General features: G+C 49.9%; 1 protein-coding gene across 2 annotated transcripts in view; it reads right to left on the bottom strand.

Moving 5' to 3' along the window:
* Nucleotides 1–20,935, bottom strand: part of SMG6 (SMG6 nonsense mediated mRNA decay factor) — a 190,545-nt gene that overhangs the window by 91,708 nt on the left and 77,902 nt on the right. For both annotated transcript variants that reach the window (XM_078611957.1, XM_078611958.1), the window contains exon 14: nucleotides 3,151–3,352. In XM_078611957.1, the coding sequence (XP_078468083.1) occupies nucleotides 3,151–3,352 (202 nt within the window). The remainder of the gene's footprint in view (nucleotides 1–3,150; nucleotides 3,353–20,935) is intronic.

The raw sequence follows: 20,935 nt of genomic DNA, 5'->3' as shown, positions 1-20,935 counted from the left end.
ACACACATGTACGTGTGCCATGATTCTAGATTTGAAGCTTTCGTGACTGCAAGGATTCATATTCTTGGGTTTTTCGGTAAAGTCATGTAGGTAAATTTTTTTTATTTTAATTAATAAAAGTAAAATAAAAAATAAAATAAAAATCACGACGTTTCGGAGGCAACACAAGCCTCAGTCTTCAGGTGGAACCGTCACAGCATGCTCGCTGTATTAAGTAAATTATTTTTTATTTTACTTGTATTAATTTTTATTTTTTACTTACGTGACTTTACCGAAAAAACCCAAGAATGTGTGCCATGATGCCCTACTTGCACACAAGCTGTGTATTCAAACCAACATGGAGCCACACACCCTAGCCCTATCAGATAATCTGAGCATCGCTGTCAGGATCTTCTACTGCTGCACCTCACATTGAAAGCAAATCTCTTACAAAGACATATGTTCTCCTGAACAAAGCATGATAAATGATGTCTAAATAACACAGCCAATTAAAGGGAAATTGCACGATTATGAGTCAACAAAGCAATGGTTGCATGCTCAAATCCTGACCGAATTGGGTAATGATGATAATGATGACATTCGTATATGATAATAGGTTGAGCGATTGTCAGGGGTCAATTTGAGGCTGCTACTGTAAACAAATATGCCTGTTAATGCATCTGTCTACCGATTAGTGTGTGTTTGTGAACGCTGTTAGTGTATGTCAACTAACCCACTCCTGTGTGAATGTTGTTAGGGCGTGTGAACTAACACACTGGTGCGTGAATGTTGTTAACGTGTGTGCACAAGGCCCATCGGTGTGTGTGTGCGAACATTGTTGGTGTATGTGAACTTAAGCATTTGTGTGCGAATGTTGTTGGGTGCGGAGGATTGGATAGTGAAAGGAGAAATCACCGTCGGTGCACGCATCTGCCCACATCTCCAAGCTCGCCTGATGGCAATTAGAAAGGCCATTTTCAACATCACCATCTTCAAGGGTCAAGTAGGTCAGTCTCAAAGGATGGTCGGCAAAGGCCCAATACATCCAAGGAGATGACACTCCATGGCACCACACCCCATCTCAGGGAAAGCCTTGGATGCCGCAAACCTTAAAGAAACCCGACAACCAGGCGTGAAGAGACCATCAACTTGCCTTTTCCTTATCATGGGCAAGCAGCTACCCTGATCTTAAAATAATTGAGTACCAAGCCCATCTCAAACTCCTCAACCACAAATTTTCCCAAGTCTATAAATTGAGTACCACTTTATGGAGAAGTCAACTGTGGTTGTCACGCCTCTGCCATAGGAATTGTGTAATTTCTGCCACCAGCTGTTGGCTGCAAACTAGAGATGAGCACCACCTCAATGCTCAGCCGAACAGAAGATCACTATGACTATATGATCAAGGTAACGATTAGGATGCTAGTGGTGGTGATGATTCATGATAAAGATGATGATGGTAGCAGCAATGATTGCCATTGTGCTTACAATTGTAAGCACGACGGCATATGCCGCTGGCTGGGTGGCCGAAAGTTTAGCCCTTCTTGCTACTAAGCCAGGTGGCATGGAATTTAATTGTTCCTTTCCTGCAGATGCAGACAATTTCCGAGCGTACGGACGACGTGAATTGTCATGTGGACATTAAAGACCTCATGGTATAATCGCAAAACAGTTGGCCACTGTGTACCCACCAATCCTGGTTGTTCGTATTACATATGTATAATATGCAAATTTAAAAGCTCAAATTTTTTACCTGATAATAGCAGCAGTCACCGTTTGAACAGTTCGCCAGGTCCTCTCCCGTAAATAACATTGAATAAAAGACCTTAAGCGACTGACGTATATGTTACACTACAAAACATATATTATGCAGCCAGTAAATTACACATTGGCAACAACACGTGTTCGCTGCGGGAAAGAGGACACGTCCCTACTCTCTGCAGGAGTTCGATGTAGAAAATTCCCCAAAAAATGACACTGATCAACAACAGCCTCTCAGCCAGCTCATAGCACCTGCTCACAGCTTGGATGCTATCCAGTCCAAAATGCATCATTCTGCAGCAGTAACAACACTCGAGGCGTTGATCTAATTCACACAGCACGTGGAGACAGACCTCCAGATGTAAAACATAAGAAATAGAAAGTACACACAGACACACAGATCCAGATATCACAAATAGATGTATACGTCACATGGAGATATGGCTCCAGACACTACAGAGATGAACACACATAACACACAGACAATTATGTCACACACAGAGACCCAAACACACAGATTACATACACGGAGACACAAAAGACACCAGACATCACACAAAGACACAGGTCCACTGAGACACACACACACACATCACACAAAACCTCCAAATCTCAGTAACAAATAGATTATTGGACATCACACAGAGACACACGTTCGTCACAGACACTGACGTCACACACAAAGACGCATCGACACAGCTCCGTGGACAGCACGGCTCACATAGCACCATGGGTAATAAAAAGTCAGCGAGAACGTCAGCAGCCTTAGAAGCACACGCGTACCATCGTCCTCCGCACCCACCCCAATAGAATCCTCGAATCTACCAGCCAGCGAGGAATCCTAATGCAACTGGATGCCGGCAGCCATTTCACTACCCTTGAGCACTACTGCCTCCGCAACGGCATCTGCATCACTCCGCCGTGCATGAGACGCCGGCAAAACCCAAGGGGGACACTCTGCGGCATTGGTCAGTGCCCTGCAGGCAGGCCTCTTCGTCGAAAGCACTTGGAAGACATCGCGTCGCTCGAGATGCTCTGGAAGCATCCCCAGAAAGTTGTGGACTTTTTAAGAGAAGTCGCAGTGGGCGGGAAGGGGGGGGGAGGTCAGGCAGGTGCCTTCGCCGCTATGGTGCTGGTAGCACAGCAGCAGGGGATCTGGTGATGGGTTTTTGAGGGTGATTTTTTTCTCTTGTTGGTGTCCATGAACACAGTAACACACAATGGGACTAATGTTACACGGAAAACCCGCGTTATGTCTTTGATAAAAAAAAAGGGAGCACATAAGCAAAAAAAAACCGACATGATGAACGAAGTAAAGTGCCGAAAGACGGAGCATCTTTCTCGTTTGATCGTTTTAAAACAAAAAGGAGGGAGGGAGAAGAAAAGTGGCCAGGGAAGTTACAGCCTCACCTGGTCGGCGTCCTCTTGCACGAAGCAGGGCTCCTGCGGCGCGGACAGCAACGGCACGAATCCAGCGAGAGCACGGTCCTCATCCAGCACCAGCGGCACCAGGCCCGGCCCGGCCTGCGCTTGCAGCTGCACCTCGCTCACTGCCACACCAGCCAACGCGTTGCACAGCTCCGCCAGGGTGCTCCACGTGTCCCCGCACACGCTGCACACGCCACGCGAGCCATGGTTAAGCTCCGGCGAGCGTGGGTCAAGGATCACAGGGGATGGCGCACGGATCATATAGGTCACGGGCCACAGCGCGCGGATCGCGAGCAATGCCGCTGGGCGAATTGGTGGCTGGAGGGCTTACTGCTGGGCTAGGGATAGTTGCTGGTTAAATTTTTCACTCGTGTCTGCTGCAGAGCGGACCCCAAGGTTAATCATTCATACTTTGAAATACCTTATTTGCTCGCATTTATTTGATGGTCATCTCTACCAGATCGACCTTGTAAAAAACAGCCCATGCAGGGTCAAGTTCTTACGTGGTGAAGAAAGCTCTCCGATTCTGAGGGTCTTTATTTATAACGAGGTAAAAGCCCGAATTGAGACCTAAAATATGAATGTTAAAGTTGTCTGCATTTAAAGTAGAAAAAAAAGCATTACACAGATTGCGAAACAAGAAAAACAGTTCATGAGATATTCAGAACAATTTTAGAAACATACACATATAAATCTAATCAAAGTTAAGTAAAAAATGTAGACGTAAATTAGTCTCGTCCAGAAAGGCTTTTAAAATCAAATATATAACAAATCTATTGCCCAATCAAGATGATACATGTTTCATGAAGGTTTACTGGGACAAAACTACTTAAAATGCAACACAATCAATATTGGTGCACTTATTAGGAGTATCAAATATGCAAGTGGATTTGCCAAATTTAGTGTTGACTTTTTGGAAGATGGCATGAGCATTTTAAATTACGAAATAAATCATTAACTTTTTCATCGGAATAAAACATCCGATCGTACCCTAATTCGGTAAGATGGCAGCAGCACATCAGTTCCACTTTAAACTGACAAGAACACCGATATAACAACTGAATATTGCATACAAGAGTAGACAGGGTAGACATAAGACATTCAAATACAATATGAAGTGAAAAAAGTTATAAAATGGAGTGATTGTTAGAATTGTGACAACAAGTGTAGAGGAGTGACGTCGCAGGGAGTGACGTCAGGGGGGAGACCCCTGGGGGGACGGTCACGTCATGTTCCAGGGGGGAATTTAGGGGGAAGCCCGTGACGTAAGAGGGGTCGTCGTGGCAGCCGGGAACGGGAGAGGTTGGAGGTTGGGACCCGGAGTAGCGTAGTCTGACAGGAGGCTAAGGGTGGCTACTCACCCGACCGGCCGAAGTGCAGTTAGCCCTCGGCCGGTGCAGGGAGGAGAGCCCAGATAGCCGGGGTGGTAGCATCCCCAGGACCCGTGTCCCCTGGGGAGTATAGTCTAGGGCAGGGGTCGGCAACCAAAATAACAAGAAGAGCCATTTCTTTCCAATTCGGTACAAAATTCAGTATTTCAAGAGCCGCAATGCATCTGAGTACATACTGTACATACGTACATATTGTCAGAAAGCAGCCCGTAAAGAGCCGCATGCGGCTCCGGAGCCGTAGGTTGCCGACCCCTGGTCTAGGGCGTCCCTTGTTAGGCGTAAGCCGGTGAACCAGTTAGGCGTAAGCCCCAAATAAACTTGGCGCGAGACCCCTACAAACTCACCTGCCTCCGTGTCGTAGTTTGCACCACAACACAAGATAAAAAAAAAAGCATTTCTTAAAAATATTCCAACTGTGCTATCGACGGTAAAGCCATGGGACGAAGAATCCATTTGGAAATCTCACAGCAGCGCAATTCGTCACGTGAGAGAACGACCCACAGAAGCGGATCTCAAAGAGCTACCTCTGAGATCCCTTCAAGTGACCTCTAGTCCACACAGTAGGGGGGGGGGGCAGCACTTTGTCTCCCCCACTGACCAAGGGATTTGAATGTCCCTTTTGAAGCAGACAGTGAGGTTTGTAAATAACAACCGAGGGCACTACCAGGCAGCTGTGGGAAATCAATAGTAAACCCCTTCCAGACTCTAGGGCCAGGGGGGTGTGCAACAGGCCACATTAAGAATCTCCTAGCGCTCTGTGGGCCGCGGGGGTCACGTGGAAACGTCTCAAATTGTCACGTCGGGTCAGCGAGAACGACATCGTGCTTGTAAACAACAACATGGGCCTTGGTAGTCCTGTTCGAAAGCGAACAGCCCGCAAGTCCCTTTCAAATGGTGCTCGAAGGCCAGTTACAATCTACGCGGCCGTACACCAGAGGTCACACGAGCTGTAAGTCGCGCACCCTAACTCTGGGAAGGCTAATGCAACCCTTACAAGTTAATTCCTGGGCAAGGGAGGAAGTAGGCTTGACTGGCAAGAACCTCGGTGCCTCAATTGGCTGCTACGTGGAATAAATAAAGGACATTAAATCAATGGATCTCATTCCACAAAACAACATTTGCGTTCCAATATATAAATGATCAAAATCAATTTTCATGCAGCCACTTCACGGTGCAACTCGGGATGTATTTGAATGACATAAGCCGACGTCATTACCACAAAACGTGCAGCCGGTACAGATTGTACCTACTCCAAAAAAAACCCCAGTGCAGCGAAGGCTTCCCACTCTTCATGGAAGCTGATGAGTTTGACTCTTGGTGTAAACTTTAAACAGCACAGCTTATTTGTTTTAAGAATTTCCCTATAAACGACTTGACAGCACTGTTGCGATCCTTGAAATCTCCCACTGTTGTTTTGAAAGCGTGCGCTGGAGCAGCTTACTCTTCAGCGCCATCACGAATTCACAAACTATCCGCACCCCACCGCCCCCCTTGCATCCATTGCCACTCCCCACACCGCGAGACCCAGGGAAGGAAGGAGCGGCGGCGGAGGGAGCGGGCGGGCGACGAGAGGGAATCGTCCAACGCCTATCGGCACGCATCGGCAGGCCACACTCCATTACACGCGTACACACGTACACGCGTACACACGTACACACGGCGCGTGCAGCAAATAACGACAACTACCAAAACAACGGCGGTCACTTAGGTCGCGCTGAATTATTGAACTTGGGCAGTCAGCTGATCTGCGCGATTTGGCGACGTAGTAGTGGAGAAATGCGGGGAAGCTTCACGCTCCATCCACCAAACATAGGCTGCCTGCGGGTGAGGCGCATAAGGGAAATAAATCTGCAAAACTTGAGGATGCCTCTCTGTTAGATGTTCCAAACAATCTCTGAAAAGCGAAATGAAAGGCAGCAGACCACACATGGGAGCTTCCGAGTGTTTCTGTTGGTCCAGGACGTCGCTCACGATCAGCAAAGCATTTTTACAGCTGAGATTACCGCTGATCCCGCTCCATCTGAATTGAAATCTTTCGGCAAGGTCAGGGGTCGATTACTCAGGTCCACGTTTGGGCGATGCCTACGGCACAAGCGATCCCGCAGTGAAAGCAACAATTATTTCTGATTTATCTCTTCGAGTGTTGTGCCTTTTTTCATTGCGCTGTCATTCTTTATGACCTGATAATCCCAATGCAAAAACAAAACAGCTTGCGTTCCCGACTCCGCTGCGAACCTGTTTGTTCGTGAAAAGGGGGACCACCCCCCCACCTTTCATTCAGCATAAGGCATGGATATCCAGCCATGTGGGTGCAGCTATGCAGTGTGCGACATGCAATCGCAAGGTTCCGGGTTGATATCCTGGTTGGGGTGGTTTCCTTAGCCCTCTTCACCCTTCCATGGTCAATGAAACGAGCACCACAGTCGGTGCGGGAACTAAACAGTGGGCATCCTCTTGAAGACTCCTCTACCATAGGAATGTGGAATTTCCTTCACTGCCTCAGGGCTGTAAAAACAGGAAATGGAGTGCCGTTACTACTCGGCTGGGCAGGAAACCACTTGTGATGAGGTGTGTAACGATTCATCACCCCAACGACTCCATGAATATGAATATTCACGATTCGAAGATGCGATTCGCTTCAAGAATCGATTTTTTTTTTGTCACACGTCTACCGTCTCATTGGCATTGTTATTGAGTTTTCTTGCATCATCGTTTGTAGCATTTGATGCATTCCGTAACTAACGTATTCTTGCACACACGCTGTGATGCGTGTACCTTGAGCATACGAATAAATTTTAAATGGGGAATTGATGCACTGTTACGTGCCTGTTTGGTACAATTGGTTTGCTGAAACTGAGATGAAATAAATATATGCGCAGGGGACCGTTTAGAACACAATTCATTTTTTAATTGTGATTAATATTAACGCACCAGTGAGGTTGGTCAGTACCTAATAATGGTACTTGAATAAAAGCAGCTTTTTGTTTGTTTTATATACATACAGAGAAGTCACCGAGTCTGAAGAGACTGATTGGATAGAATAGTGTTAGTGAGCACATACTTACGTGGTTGGTTAAAGCCTGAGGCGACACTATAAACATCACGAACACCCAACCACCTTTGTCTCCCAAGTACCGACATTGACCGCAACACACCAGGTGCTCACTTTAGGCCCGAGTTGACTTTGGGGAGGCCCAGATGACGTTCAAATTGCCACCAGTGTGAAATGGCCGGGGAGTTACACATACCCTGTTCGCTCATATCACACCGAGGTGCACTCACAAAATTAGCCACAACACTGCTCCTGAGACAAACATACACACAGACACACAGTAGCAGCTTTCCTGTACGCAGGTAAACAGCACCACAGTGGCGGTATTCCCACAGGTTCAACCCCAGGCCGAGTGCGCTAGCTGTGCTGACCCCGCTGTGGGACACTGTCGATGCGACGCGTAGCTCCGCGCTCGCCCGCGTTGGAGCGGAGCGGCAAACTAGTGTCTCTACGGAGCAGGCCAAAAAATGTCATCAGATTTGCTCCCGAGAATTTACACTCAATCTCGGGACACATCTTTTAGAAAATGAACGGCGCTGCTCCGCGTTCCGCGAGTGAACCACCGGTAAACGTTCATGCTCGGCGTGCACATGTCTGCGGCTGATAAGGGCTTTCTAAGATTGTGGCAAATTACGTGTGGCAACTCCAGTTTATGTGCGATGGCTCACAGCGAGAGGGCAATTTAAAACGTGCAATTGATGCACATATGCTCCGCTGATTTAAACATATGTATGACACATTAGTGTAATGGACTTCAGGTGAACTTCCAGATAAATTTAATTAATTCCTAATACTGTCTTTGTTTCACAAACAACTTTAGCTTTCATAAACTATACATTTGCTCTTAAGGAACATTGTAATGTCATAACGTGAACTGGATGTGCAAGTGAATGTCAATCCCTTTCCACAGAGCCGGCCTTCATCAGAGGGCCACGGAAAACATCAAACTTACCCATGGAAATGGGATTGTGATTAGATTATGTAAATTGTGGGAAAAAATCCAATTGCACTTCACGGTTGGCTACGTCCGGTGCGTAAGATGTTCAATATACAGACGTACATTTCATTAGAAGAAGAAAATATACCAAAAACATGCTCACGCGCCTCCTATGTGAGGATGGGCATCCCCACAGCAAGCAGAGTGAACACTCTTCAGCCGCGACAGGGAATCTCAAGCTCTTTGGTTTCCACTCCTAATCCCACCTGAGGGTGAGGTCTTTTTTCATGCAAAATCATCGTTGTGCAAGCACTCTTCTGTGAGACGGTGGGGTGATTATAATTCTCCGATGGTTGCAATAGAATTGGAAGTGTTCGTGGAACGATGCACTGGGTCCTCCAGTTCCCACCTTGGCCGCATCACAAAATATTCCGAGATCACAAGAGAATTAGCATGGGCCCACATTAACACGTGACATTACAGAGACTCAGTTTCCCACAGGTCTGTGAATGCAGTACGCACAACCAACTCCCAGATCCTACCCACAACACGGCTTCAACGTTAATTAGTACAGTCGACTGGAAAACTCGCAGCCCAGCGGAGTTTCACACATGCGCTTGATCCACCAACCCTTGCCTCCAAAGCACCAGATCACAGCCTGTGCAGACCCCCAAGCCTGGCTCAAAACTACGAGTGTTTACAAACAAAAGCATTCCAGCAAAAAATGGGCGAGACAATTCGTAAAGCCATCAAAGCATTGTCGCCGAGCTCATTCATCGTGGCAGCCGGTGTTCAGTGCAAGATGACGGCCTACTCTAGCGAACGTTGCGAAGCACCGCCTCTCAGAGCGAACGTCTGCGAAGCGACGTTTCGCGCGATGGCCCCTTTCGTCGCGCGAAATATGCCGTTGCACGCGCGCACTTCGTTACGTACGTACACGCATACCGGCTCGCAGCTGCCCTACTTCCTGCTGCAGGATTGCTCCCTAATCAGGGCTAGAAATGGGATTACTTGTTTCTCCTAAAAAGCTTTTAAATGCTATTATGCGGCCACTGCGCCACGCGCAGGTTTGCTAACGGTGCCATGGCCACAAACCAGGCCCCCGTGTGGCGCTGGGCTGCAGGAAAATTTATAAATTTAACATGATCACCGCTAATTGCTTTTACCAAACTACCCCCCCGCGATACATCACAACACATTATTTACGCTCACTTGTGTGCAAAGACAACGCGAGGCGGCAATGGGCACGAGAGCCGCGCCTGCTGACAGCGGAGAGACTTCACGTTTCAAGACGGCCCGGGACCCTTTTACGGCGGGCCGTGGCGGTGGCACGTTAAGGGAAATTGCATCAAACCCTACGAGTGCCGCAACGAAAATTACTTTGTTATCATTTCCAGGACAAGAATTCTCGTAATAGGGCACGCTGAAAATGCCGATCCCTTATCCCATTATACGACAGCTTCCGCTGACCGCACGGGGCACTGCTCCTCCGACGTTGTCTCGCACGACAACATTCGCGATGTCGAGGCCGTTCTTTGCGTCGGTATTTCTTGCATGCTCGAGAACAGAGTAGAAGGGAGTGAAATGGTTTCCTTGAGTGCCTTTGCGATAAATACCCGAGGCCATTCAGGACATGGGATTCAGCAGCAGGAGCATCGGCTGTACGGGTTTGCACTTCACAGCTCGCTTCCTTACAAACCTGTCCTTAAGTTGTGCACTGTTGATTTTACCAATAAGATTGCCGTTACTAATGCTGGGTCGCTGTTATAGCAGGTACAGACGCTCCCTGTTCATGCTTGTTGATGTTTATTGCTTCTGTTGCCGTAAAAGTTTTCCTGATTGGTGCCATCTATGACTGCTGTAGAAGACGTTGATGTAGATGTTATTTATGACTGTGACTGATATGATCTTATTTACAAACGCTGTGCAGGGCAATGATTTAAATTTTTTCTACTGCCAAATGTAGGCGGGTACGAAAGACAACGCAGATGTTTTTGTTGCTGCGACTCCTGCTGCTTCTGATGATGTCGCCCCTGCTGATGGCTTTGTTTGCGTGCACCCTCTCTGCTGCTTAAATGTTGTTGTTGACGTGAATGGAGCTGCAGTTATTTATTTTGATGTTACTGCTGCAGCTGCCATATCATCCCCGTTCAGTTTAGGTAAAGGAAAATGCCGTGGCGATGAATGGGACAAATCATTGTTGTGGGCTAGAATCAGTTTATTGCGGATGGGAGTTATGCTTAATTTGTTTTATCGATATTCTACATCGTTGAGACTAAACACAGAGGTATACTGCTGTAACCCTCACGCAGGTATTAACCTGTTATTACACCTGAAGCACACAAAGCAACAGACAGCTGACTCAAAGAATGAATGGCCAAATCAGAGCAAAGGCCAAGTATGTACCTCTGGGAGCCTGGGTTTGAGCCCCCGGCGTGATAGCAGAGGTTAAAATCTAAACATAAGCGCACGAGCGGAGCGGGTCTGAAAGCTGCGGCCGTGTCACTGGTGATTAATGCAGAGAAAGCTGCAGTGCAAAATTAGTCCTCCTCTATGAAACGTGGCGTAGGCCGAATGTGCATACCTGTCAACGCCTTATCAGTGCCCTACCTTATTACAGATCAATTCAGACCTTATTGGTCACCCCGTGCCCTTATAAATCTCAACGTTCATCCAACAAAGTTCCATCACAAGCAATGGTGGAGCCAGGATTTTCAGGTAGGGGGGGGGCAACCCCTCCAGCAATGAAAAATGATATGAGTTGTTAGTAAGTCAGGACTTGTCCCTTGCTTTTTATTCGACGCGTGTGCGGCGATGGCACAGCCATCGATTGAGGGTCGAATTCGAACCGCGTTGTGTGATCGGCATCGCGCTCGCTGAAGGTATGACTTCAGGGAAGTCGTGTACTGTATACACAACTGCGCACAAATCTGAGTCACTTATAACTGCTTTGCCATTACGTATTGCCAATTATGGACTCAGACTATTGTCCTATCATCTCATAGAGTCCCTTCTACACAGTGCCAGTGGGGGTTACAAAATGCCGATTTATTACTAATAAACTCCATTGGGGGGCACGTGCCACCCCTCCTCCCCCCACTGGCTCCGCCAGTGATCACAAGGGAGAAACACAAACAAAGAGGAAAAAAATGTGTTGCCCGTATTGAAATGGCTGTATGGTGTATGGACCTGAAAACTCGATTTCCCTGTACAAGAATACGGGTAGACCGTGTGGGTTGACAGCTATGAATCTGTGGAGTGAACATTGTTCGGCGAAGTTTGGAGAGAACACCCCTTGTGCCCCCACCGGAGGGTGCAGCGGCTGACAGCGAGGGCCCTTCCACGCGGTGGCCGTGCGACGCGCGGCACTGCCGATGAGCGCTGCATCCCTCCTTGGTGCCGAGAGAGCGCCGTGCGAATTGGTGACAGCAAGCGACTCAAGACGGCTCCCCAAAGACAAAGATCCCCCCGCCGTGTAGCCTTAACAGGCTGTTGGGGCAAGTGCTGTTAACTTGAGAGGCTTTAGAATAAGACACGTGACAAGGACTACCATCAAATTCGCATTTCAGAGACTTCCTTTCTCCTACGTCATCCAATCTATGCTGCACTCACTCACGAGGTGTGATGAGCGGCAGCTCCTGGCGCCAGTGTCAGAAGGCAGCAAATACCTCCTCGCCTTCACCATGCGCAGGTGACAGGAGCAGGTGATGAATTGATCACTGGAATGTGCAGGTAAGGTGCAATGATAATAACGATCGTTGTGCGCCACGTCTGGGTTCAAGTTGAACGGGCTCCAATGGTGCCAGCGGGTGGAGGCAGGGAGCTCGAAGGAGTCCACTGTCATCACATTCAACTAAATCACCGGCACAGAGTACCTGGGGGGCTGGAAAACCCGGAGCAGAATGGGGCCACGCTGGGTGCAACCACCTGACGGACCCACGAGCCGCCCGCCGGAGACGACCAACGGCGCGCAGCCGAGAGGCAGGAGCAACGATGGCGGCACGTCTAGACACACCTACGCTAATTCCTCAGAAATTACCAAGCGGTGGGCAACACTGTGCAGTCCACCCAGTGACAACTGGCTCAGTGGTGAGCACCGCAGGATAATTATTTGTGTCTGTGTACGCTATGTAAGAGTACAGCAAGAACATTTAACATCTATACCACAATTACACAGACAGAAATGGACTGAAAGAGACACAGGCAGACTGTGCAAAGAAGGAAACGCAGAGTTGAGGGTGGCTGAGCAGGTCTTGGTGATGCGCCAGATTTATATTTCTCTCTCGGCTTTGAAATGCAATAGAACTGTGCGCGAGCAGAGCCTCTTGCCATGCGCGGTGCATGGTGGTGGAACGCGCACCTCTACGGAGCGGCATCAACGCGAGCTACAAAGATAGCTTCGCCAAAAAAAAAAAAGCTTAGAAATGCATCAATGAAGCGGCTTTGGGTGCAAAATGCACCGCTGGCATTGGCGGGTGATTCTGGTGGAGCTGTCGAGGCCCAGTGAGCCCGAGGGGTTTGGATCAATCTCAGTACCAAGGGGTATCTCCCAGGGATCATAGGTACTCACCAGGGAGCCAATTAGCACAGGCTAACCGACTTCATTGCCTTGTCCGCCATGGAATTTCTATAGGGACCCTTCAAATTGTTTTTTATTTGAAGTCAACATTAAAGGCTATATGACATAACTAACATAAAAAAAAATCATGTGCGGGCATCATCGCACAAACGTTAAGGGGTGAAACATTATTTACGGGCGAAATTCATGAACAACTTGACTGAAGTCCAGCTGAAAACCGCAGACACCCACGTGCGTCCCCAATGCGTCTGAACGGGTTCTCACCTCTGGTCAAACAGAGAAACATGGAAAAAAGACAATGAAACCGTGCTGGGCAGTAGACGTGCGAGCGTGCGTGCGAGTGCGCGTGCGGCGTTTTCACTGTGCCTCGGAGACTCGTTGCTTCACCTAAACCCTGCCACAGGCAACACGGCTAAAATCGCTCCGATAGCCGCGCAGGCCCCGGCAAACAAAAGCACCCCCCCCTCTCCAAGACGCACAGGCTGCTGCTCATTTTCAATCCCAGCTCAAAATACACCACGGACGTCTCCACCTCCCCCCCCCCCCTTTTTGTTTTTTTGTGGTTTCGCTTTTGACGCCTTTCGTAATATATGGATGTTTTTTTGTACACAATATCTACAGAATTCTGAGCACGCGTTGACGAGAGAATGTGCCAACGGGGGTTAGCGGGCCGCTCGCGCAGTGGTTGGGAACGCCAACGGTGCTGTTTATTGTGTCACGCGTGGATGCGCAATGGTTAAGAACCACGGGCTTTGTAACAAACGTGGATGATGCATGGCAACAGAGCCTTCTCCCCTCCGTCTCTGCTCCCTCTATTATCCATCCCTCCTCTACGTCTCCTTCCTCTGCCTTACCTATCCCCCCCCCCCGCCTTACATATTTCTTCATCTCTCTCCTCCATCTCTCTGCTCTCTCTCTCCTGATCTCCGGCTCCATTTATATTTCCCCTCCCTCACTCCTCTCCCCTGCTTCTCTCCCCTCGCTCCATGCTCAACTGACCGAGATTTCCAGCGGAGGAGTCCATATGCCCACAGCCATCACACGCAGCACACACTGGATGCAAGCCAGCTGGAATCATGTCAAACCGACTGGGCAGCCAGCCAACCAGCTGAGCCACCAACGAGGAAGCCACCGTGGCATTTAACCACCCAGAGACACTCAGACACCCAGCCACCATCCAGCCAGTCAAACCACCATCATCCATTCTGCTAGTCCATCAAGCCACCGAGCCATCATGATAACGCATCACTCGTGTGCCCGCAGGCAGCCAGTCCATCAGGCAGTTCGGCCAATGCAACCAATCAGCTGACTCGCTCCACCTTCCTTCATTCAGACTACCACCGAGTCGAGCGACATTGACGCCAACACCAGCCAGCCCACTAGCGACCGGTCGACGAGCGGCTATTCTACAGGTTAAGCCACCCACCCAGCCACCCAGGCAGCCAGCCAGACTATCCACCGAGCCCAGCCAGACCATTTAACCCACCCAGCCACTCAGCCACCCACCCAGGCGGCCAACACCGCAGCACACATGCAGCCAGTTGCACGGCAGCATGTGAAGAGAGAAAAGCCCTCACACACTCTACCCCCCCTCTCTCCCTTGACCGTTACGTAATTAACGGCACTGGGGTCTGGGACGGTTGCCAAGTAGAACAGCCAGCAAAGGGGTTGGGTGGCGGTGGGTAGGAGAGAGGTAAGGGGAGGAGGAGGGAGCGTCGTGGTTGTGGGTGGGGGTTTGATGTGATCGCTGGCGGCAATCCACGTGTTGCCTGGCGTGCGGCCAGAACTACCCCACTGCTATCAGCTCCACCGCACGTCACGAGGCAGCCAGCGTGCGTCCCGATGCCTAATTGTTTCCAAACACTCGGGGTCCACGCTCCTCCACGCCACACGGCGAGCTCCGGCTCTCTAAGGAGGACCTCGTGATTGTTTGTGTCGCTCGTGCCCCTCGCAAAAAATATATACACATTCTGTGACGTCGCGCCGAGGCAGTGGTGGTGGTGGTAAAATAGCAGACACGCGAGGCGCCTTTCCCGCTGCATCAGTGGTTTTGGCTTCGTCTAATTTCGGTGAAAGAGGGAGGGGGGACTGAGAAGGAAAAACGTTGAATAGATTGACAAAGATATTGTTGACGTCTCGGCAGGAAAGGCAACCTTGAGAGAGCCATATCCATCAGTCCTTTGGAAGTCACCATTATTTATTATAACCGGAATTTCTGATGAAAATCCATTAAAAAAGCATTAACGAGCATGAGATCTGCCTCACCAGGCATTGCTCCAATCGATTACGCTCTATTATAAATTGTACACAGCATTGCTAAAAAAAAAAGAATATTAAACGGTGATATTAAGGATGTTAATCATTCAGGTGCCGCACCCTTTTCCTGCGTCCGCCGGGGTCGGTAATTGCGTGATGCGTTTAGCGACGGGCGGTGTCTGGCTACAGCCCTCCACACAACCGCCCCCCCACCACCCCCTCCCGTCGGCAGCAAATGCCCATTAGGGACGAGGGTAACGTTAACGAAATTAGCGCGGTGTGCGGAACACACCGCGCTAATTAAATTACATTCGCTGCTCCGAGGCACAAAAAGAAGTTTGCGCGGTTGCGGTGCCCGGGCAAGCACATTCGAAGCAAGGTCGGGCAATTGACGCGATGAAATCGACTCGTCGGATATTGTTTGGGGCAATTGTTGGCAGCGCCGGGCTCTCCTCCCTCCGCCTGGCCGTCTTCCAGCTCTTCTGTGGTTCCTCAGCAATTGTGAGGGGCGATTTGCGTGAACGCCGACACATTGGCATGTTGCATAGTTGGGTCTCGCCTTGACTATTGCAACTCCGTCCTAGTCCGGACCTCCGCTGGCAACCTAAAGAAACTTCAAAGACTACAAAATAATCTAGCACGCGTCGTCATTGCCCACACTCATCCCCGTCTCGACTCACTAGCTTGTCTCCGTGCCCTCAACTGGCTACCCATCGCCAGTAGGGTCACATACAAGACCGCCTGCCTCTGCCACAATGCCTTCATATCCGCCTGCCCGCCGTACCTTTCTTCATTATTGACAACTTGCAGCTCAGCACACAGCAGATGCCTGCGCAGCGCAACTCACGACCTCCTTTTGTTACCAAGATCCAGGATGGTCATGTCTATGCGCCGCTTCTCGGTGGCAGCCCCAACAGTCTGGAACGATATCCCTCTGCACATTCGCAGCATCACCTCAATCGCCTCTTTCAAGAGAGACTTAAAAACTCACCTCTATAACCACGCTTTCGAGCGACTCTGAGCTTGGCTCCGCGCCTCTGAGTTGCGGCCACTACGTCTGCAAATTTGCGCGCGTTACAAATTGAACTATTATTATTATCATACACAAAGCTAAACGTTGCCATTGTTAATAATGATCACACTCGATCAGATCGTTACGAGAAAGGAAACAAATCGTAGCCGTCAAAACCTGTGCGTCTAACCGTGCTCGACTGGCATGGGTCCCGTACGACGACCAGACCCCTTGGAGACTTCGTGCAGCCGATCTTAACAGGGTGCGCACCAGCTTCACGACAGGCCCACGGAAAAACACGCGATCGCAATGACGCTTGCGATTGGTGAGAGGCCCCGACAGTGACATCGGGCTGTGTCTTAGCGAGAGGTCTGTGTGTGAGCGTGCGCGTGTGCGCGTGTGTGTGTGCGTGCGTGTGGGGAGCGGTAGTGCAGCGGTTAGCGCGCTGCGCTACGTACCTGGCGACCCGGGTTCGATTCCCACTCAACGGTCAACACCAGTGACGATTATCTGAACCGGTACTGGGCCTCCTCTAGGTCGACTCAGCCTCCAATAAGTACCTTGGGCAGTGTGTGAACATCGCCACTAGGGAGACAAAGGTGGTCGGGTGTTGTGATGGCCACTCCACCCCCTCGTGTGCCGTTCCGGCCTTCATAGGTGCTCGCTTAACAGAACTTGCCCCAACAGTCTGTCAAGGCTACACGGGGGATCTTAATCTTTGTTTTGTGTGCACGTGTGTGCGTGCGCGAGCAGCTGTGCCCAGCAGTGGCGGGGGCCTCGCTGGGGGCCACTCACTGCACATTACACTCGGGCCACTCCACACTCGCCCGCCGTGAGTCTTCTGAGGTCGAGCCGAAATCATCCCCCCCCACTCCCCCCCCCACCCCATTTTTCTTCAACTTTACTTCACAAAAACAGCCGTGGCACAAATTTTACCCGTCAAAATGTGTGCACTGTATGAATCAATAATAAGCTATCAATTATTTCTGGTTAAAGAAATAACCAAATGCTATTGTCACAGAGGCGATTTTTGTTCATTTGGAAATAAAACTACCTGCGCGTTGAGACTTTAAGGAAATATAATTATTTCCGTTGCCGCAATAAACTGCAGCTGGGAATCTCTGCGCAGTTCCGCAAATCCCCCACGCCCGCCCTCACGCTCAGGCCCCCCCACCAACACCACCAACAGTGCTCACGGATGTAAGTCTTTCATAGCACACAGTCCCTTCTGTGGTACTTGACCCCTTTTAGGGTATGCGTATGACCCACGCCTGTGGTACAGAACCCCTACTGTGGTAAACTCATGTCTCCCTCATACGGGGCACGATTAAGTCTGCGGTGCGCGCACACACGACCCACTTTTATCCTGGGTCAGAATAGCCCCCTCTTCGCAATCTGCGGCACCCATATCAATGAGCGGCGGTCCGTGTAAAATATGCTACTCTAATTAAAACCTTATTATAATCATGACCAGACTTGCGCATCCTGACATCCCATCCGCCCGAGGACTTGTGAGTTTCAAAAGGTCAAACAGCTTTGCACGGGTCTTTTGATGAGGGATCAGGTATTGTGGATGTGGCAGAGGAAAGCCAAGTTGACTTGTTGTCGAGACGCTTGTGCACTACACAACTGCGTCTCGGCCCTGAATATCACAACACGTCCATCCTGATGAGCCACGCTCTTGGTGAGATTCAACTTGATGTCCTAAAGCTATGGGACGACCAGAGGTGCGTTTCCAGAATTAGCAGCTTCAAAACCCATCTGCAGGAAGACAGGAACTGGGTTGCAGGCCACCCTTTAAGGTTGTGACAAGAGGGACGAACCAACAACACAGAAGCATTTTTAATTTATCCCCAAATGGAGTAACCTCTATTATCCACGGAGACCTTTTGCCTCCGATGCCATTATTAAGCAGTCTGCGGATTACCCGCAATTTATAAACTAGCTTGAAATTATTCGCAAAGGGTCCATGTAATTATCACACGCATGTATTACCCTTTCTTTGTCCAGGAGGCTGTGAAGATACCAACGTTTCACGGACAGAACTTGCCAGAAAGAGCTGCCTAATAGAAAGTCAAAACAGGTGCGCAAAAGTTAAAAAGGAATGCCTTGCATGCCTCTTACACTTGATCTACCCGTCTTGAATAAATGTCTACCCGTCACGTCATGTACCCCTTAAGGCTTGCTTGTTCGCTCGGCCCAGATTCATGGCCATTCAGCCAGAGGTTGCAAACGGGTTTTGATTCCTTACCCGTACCCGGCCGCACCAGGGTCGCAAACGGCCGGGTAGGGTACGGGTACCAGTACCCTACCCGATACCCGGCCGGGTACGGGTAGCCGGGTATCGGGTAGGGTAACAGGTATCGGGTACCCGATTGCGACCTCTAGGATGAAGCCATGTTGCAGGCGCGGGTGGGTTGATTCTAGGAACTTGAATTGTGAGAAGAGACAAGACGTTGGGAAATGAGTGATAAACGGTTACTCACCAGTGACTCACGGCCTACCCGTACCCGTCCGCACCAGGGTCGCAAACGGGTACCCGTACCCGTCTGGGTACGGGTAGCCGGGTATCGGGTAGGGTATGGGTATCGGGTACCCGATTGCGACCTCTGCATTCAGCCCATTTAATCTAAGCTGCTACAGTTATTGAGGGTCGATTTGTCCACTGGGCAGCCCAGCAGACGAAGATCTCACACCAAAGGACAAATCCGAATGGTGTCATCTGTGAAATACCTGCCACTGTGTATTCATCATTGCTATGGGAATTACCAAAGTGTGCCACGAGTTGCCAGGTGGATACTCAAGACTGTGGCAGCATCTATTTGTAATTATAGGCCACTGTGTTACAGAATAAATGCCAAAAAAAATACAAATATATTGATAATAATCTATAAAAACCTACGAGTACTAAGTGGGTGAAATAAAGTATGGTAACCAGGTCTGCAATTTGTGTAAAATAAGTATTTTTCGCCAAGCCTCGTGTGAGGAATTTTCCAAGATCTTCCTCAGAAGACGTGTGATCTCCAAAATGCTCCGCTACACCAATGATAACACAGAAGCCAGTCGGCTGGGTATTTTGAGCTGTCTGCCTTGATGATGTCAACTTCAAATAACAAATGTCAGTTCCACGGTATACCACGTGCAGCAATTGAACCCGAGTCACTGGGATCATAGGGCAGAGAGGGTGTCAAACCCCAACTTCCCGTGTATCCCATACAGCAATTATGTACACGCAGCCACAAAAACGCACGTGCACTTGAGCGCGCGCACACATTTAAAAAGCCAAAAATGTCACTCTGAACGTTCACAAACATAGCCATTATGGGGCAGCGTGGCCACTTTACATGCAGCGGCGGTGACGCGGCCTTCTCAAGGCAGTGTGAAATCAAAGTAACAGCTGTCCCAGGCCCATCACAGCGACGCCGAGCTGCGCGACGCGTGCTGCCCTGGCCACTCGCCAAGACGCACGTCACCAGCAGCGCGCGCACGACACGCGCTCGCACACGCACGCACGCGCACGCCAGTGCCCGGACACGTTGCCGCCAGGTTTGCGGCGCAAGCCTTTTGAAGCGGCTTCGCAGCATCGCAGTGTCATTTTTCCATCCACCGCCACCCCCCCGCCACCGTATTATGCGACCGTCAACGAGCGCTGGCGCTGTGCCACGCCCAGTAGCTGGCGCACCGCCAATCGTCGACGCGGGCGTCATCATCGCCATCATCGTTCAGGGCCCGGGATATTGATCTGCGTGGGTTTTTTAAGGCCACTCGCTCATCATCCGACTAATGCCCCCTCTCCTCCCTCCTCCCTCCGTCCCATACTGCCAGCATTAAAAAAAAAGAAGTGGGCATTAAACGCAGCTGTAGGAGACGGGGTGCAAATGCGGCTGATGCCATTGGGCGCGGGCGCAGCTGAAAGGAGGGGGGAGTTAGCGGCGTGAGAGTCAAGTGAAGATGAGTAGAGGCTCGGGGGAGGGGGGGTGAGAGATGCGAGTGCCCGCCGAGCAGCGGGGAGGAGGAGTGCGAGTGCATCTGGGGGTGAAGGCGCTGGCGGAACGCCACCTGGCCCGGCGCCAGCACCCAGAGCTGCTGTCAGCGGCAGCGCCGTGGGCAGGAAGGGAGCGCAAGCACCACCACCCCCTCTCCTCTCCCTCTCCTCCTCCTCCACCATCGCCGCATTTCATGGCCGTTAATCAGGATGCTTATCGCCGCAGCCCTTTTATTTACTGCAGCGAGTTGACACCGTGTCACGTTTCCGCTCGGCATGGCTCACAGTACACATATAGGTCACGAGGATGAAAAAAATATATACAAAATACTGCGCAAACACACGCACACACACACGCTCAATTTGCTAACAGCTGTCCGTACGCTAAATAGCGTAGCTTGCGGACGACTAGCGAGGCATGCAAATGTAATTTAAAGGATTACATTTTTGTACGTGTAAAAATAGAAATCGGGAAAAAAAAAATGTTTGCAGGTTTGAAGAGCAAAAGGAAAATAACGAACAGTTCCTCGCTGCTGCTGCTAGCGAGCGGGCGGG

The sequence above is a fragment of the Lampetra planeri genome, chromosome 37, assembly GCF_965212315.1.
Source record: "Lampetra planeri chromosome 37, kcLamPlan1.2.h2, whole genome shotgun sequence".
Taxonomy (NCBI): domain Eukaryota; kingdom Metazoa; phylum Chordata; class Hyperoartia; order Petromyzontiformes; family Petromyzontidae; genus Lampetra; species Lampetra planeri.
Note: the sequence above shows the minus strand (reverse complement) of the source record. Positions and strands in the feature narration are given on the sequence as shown.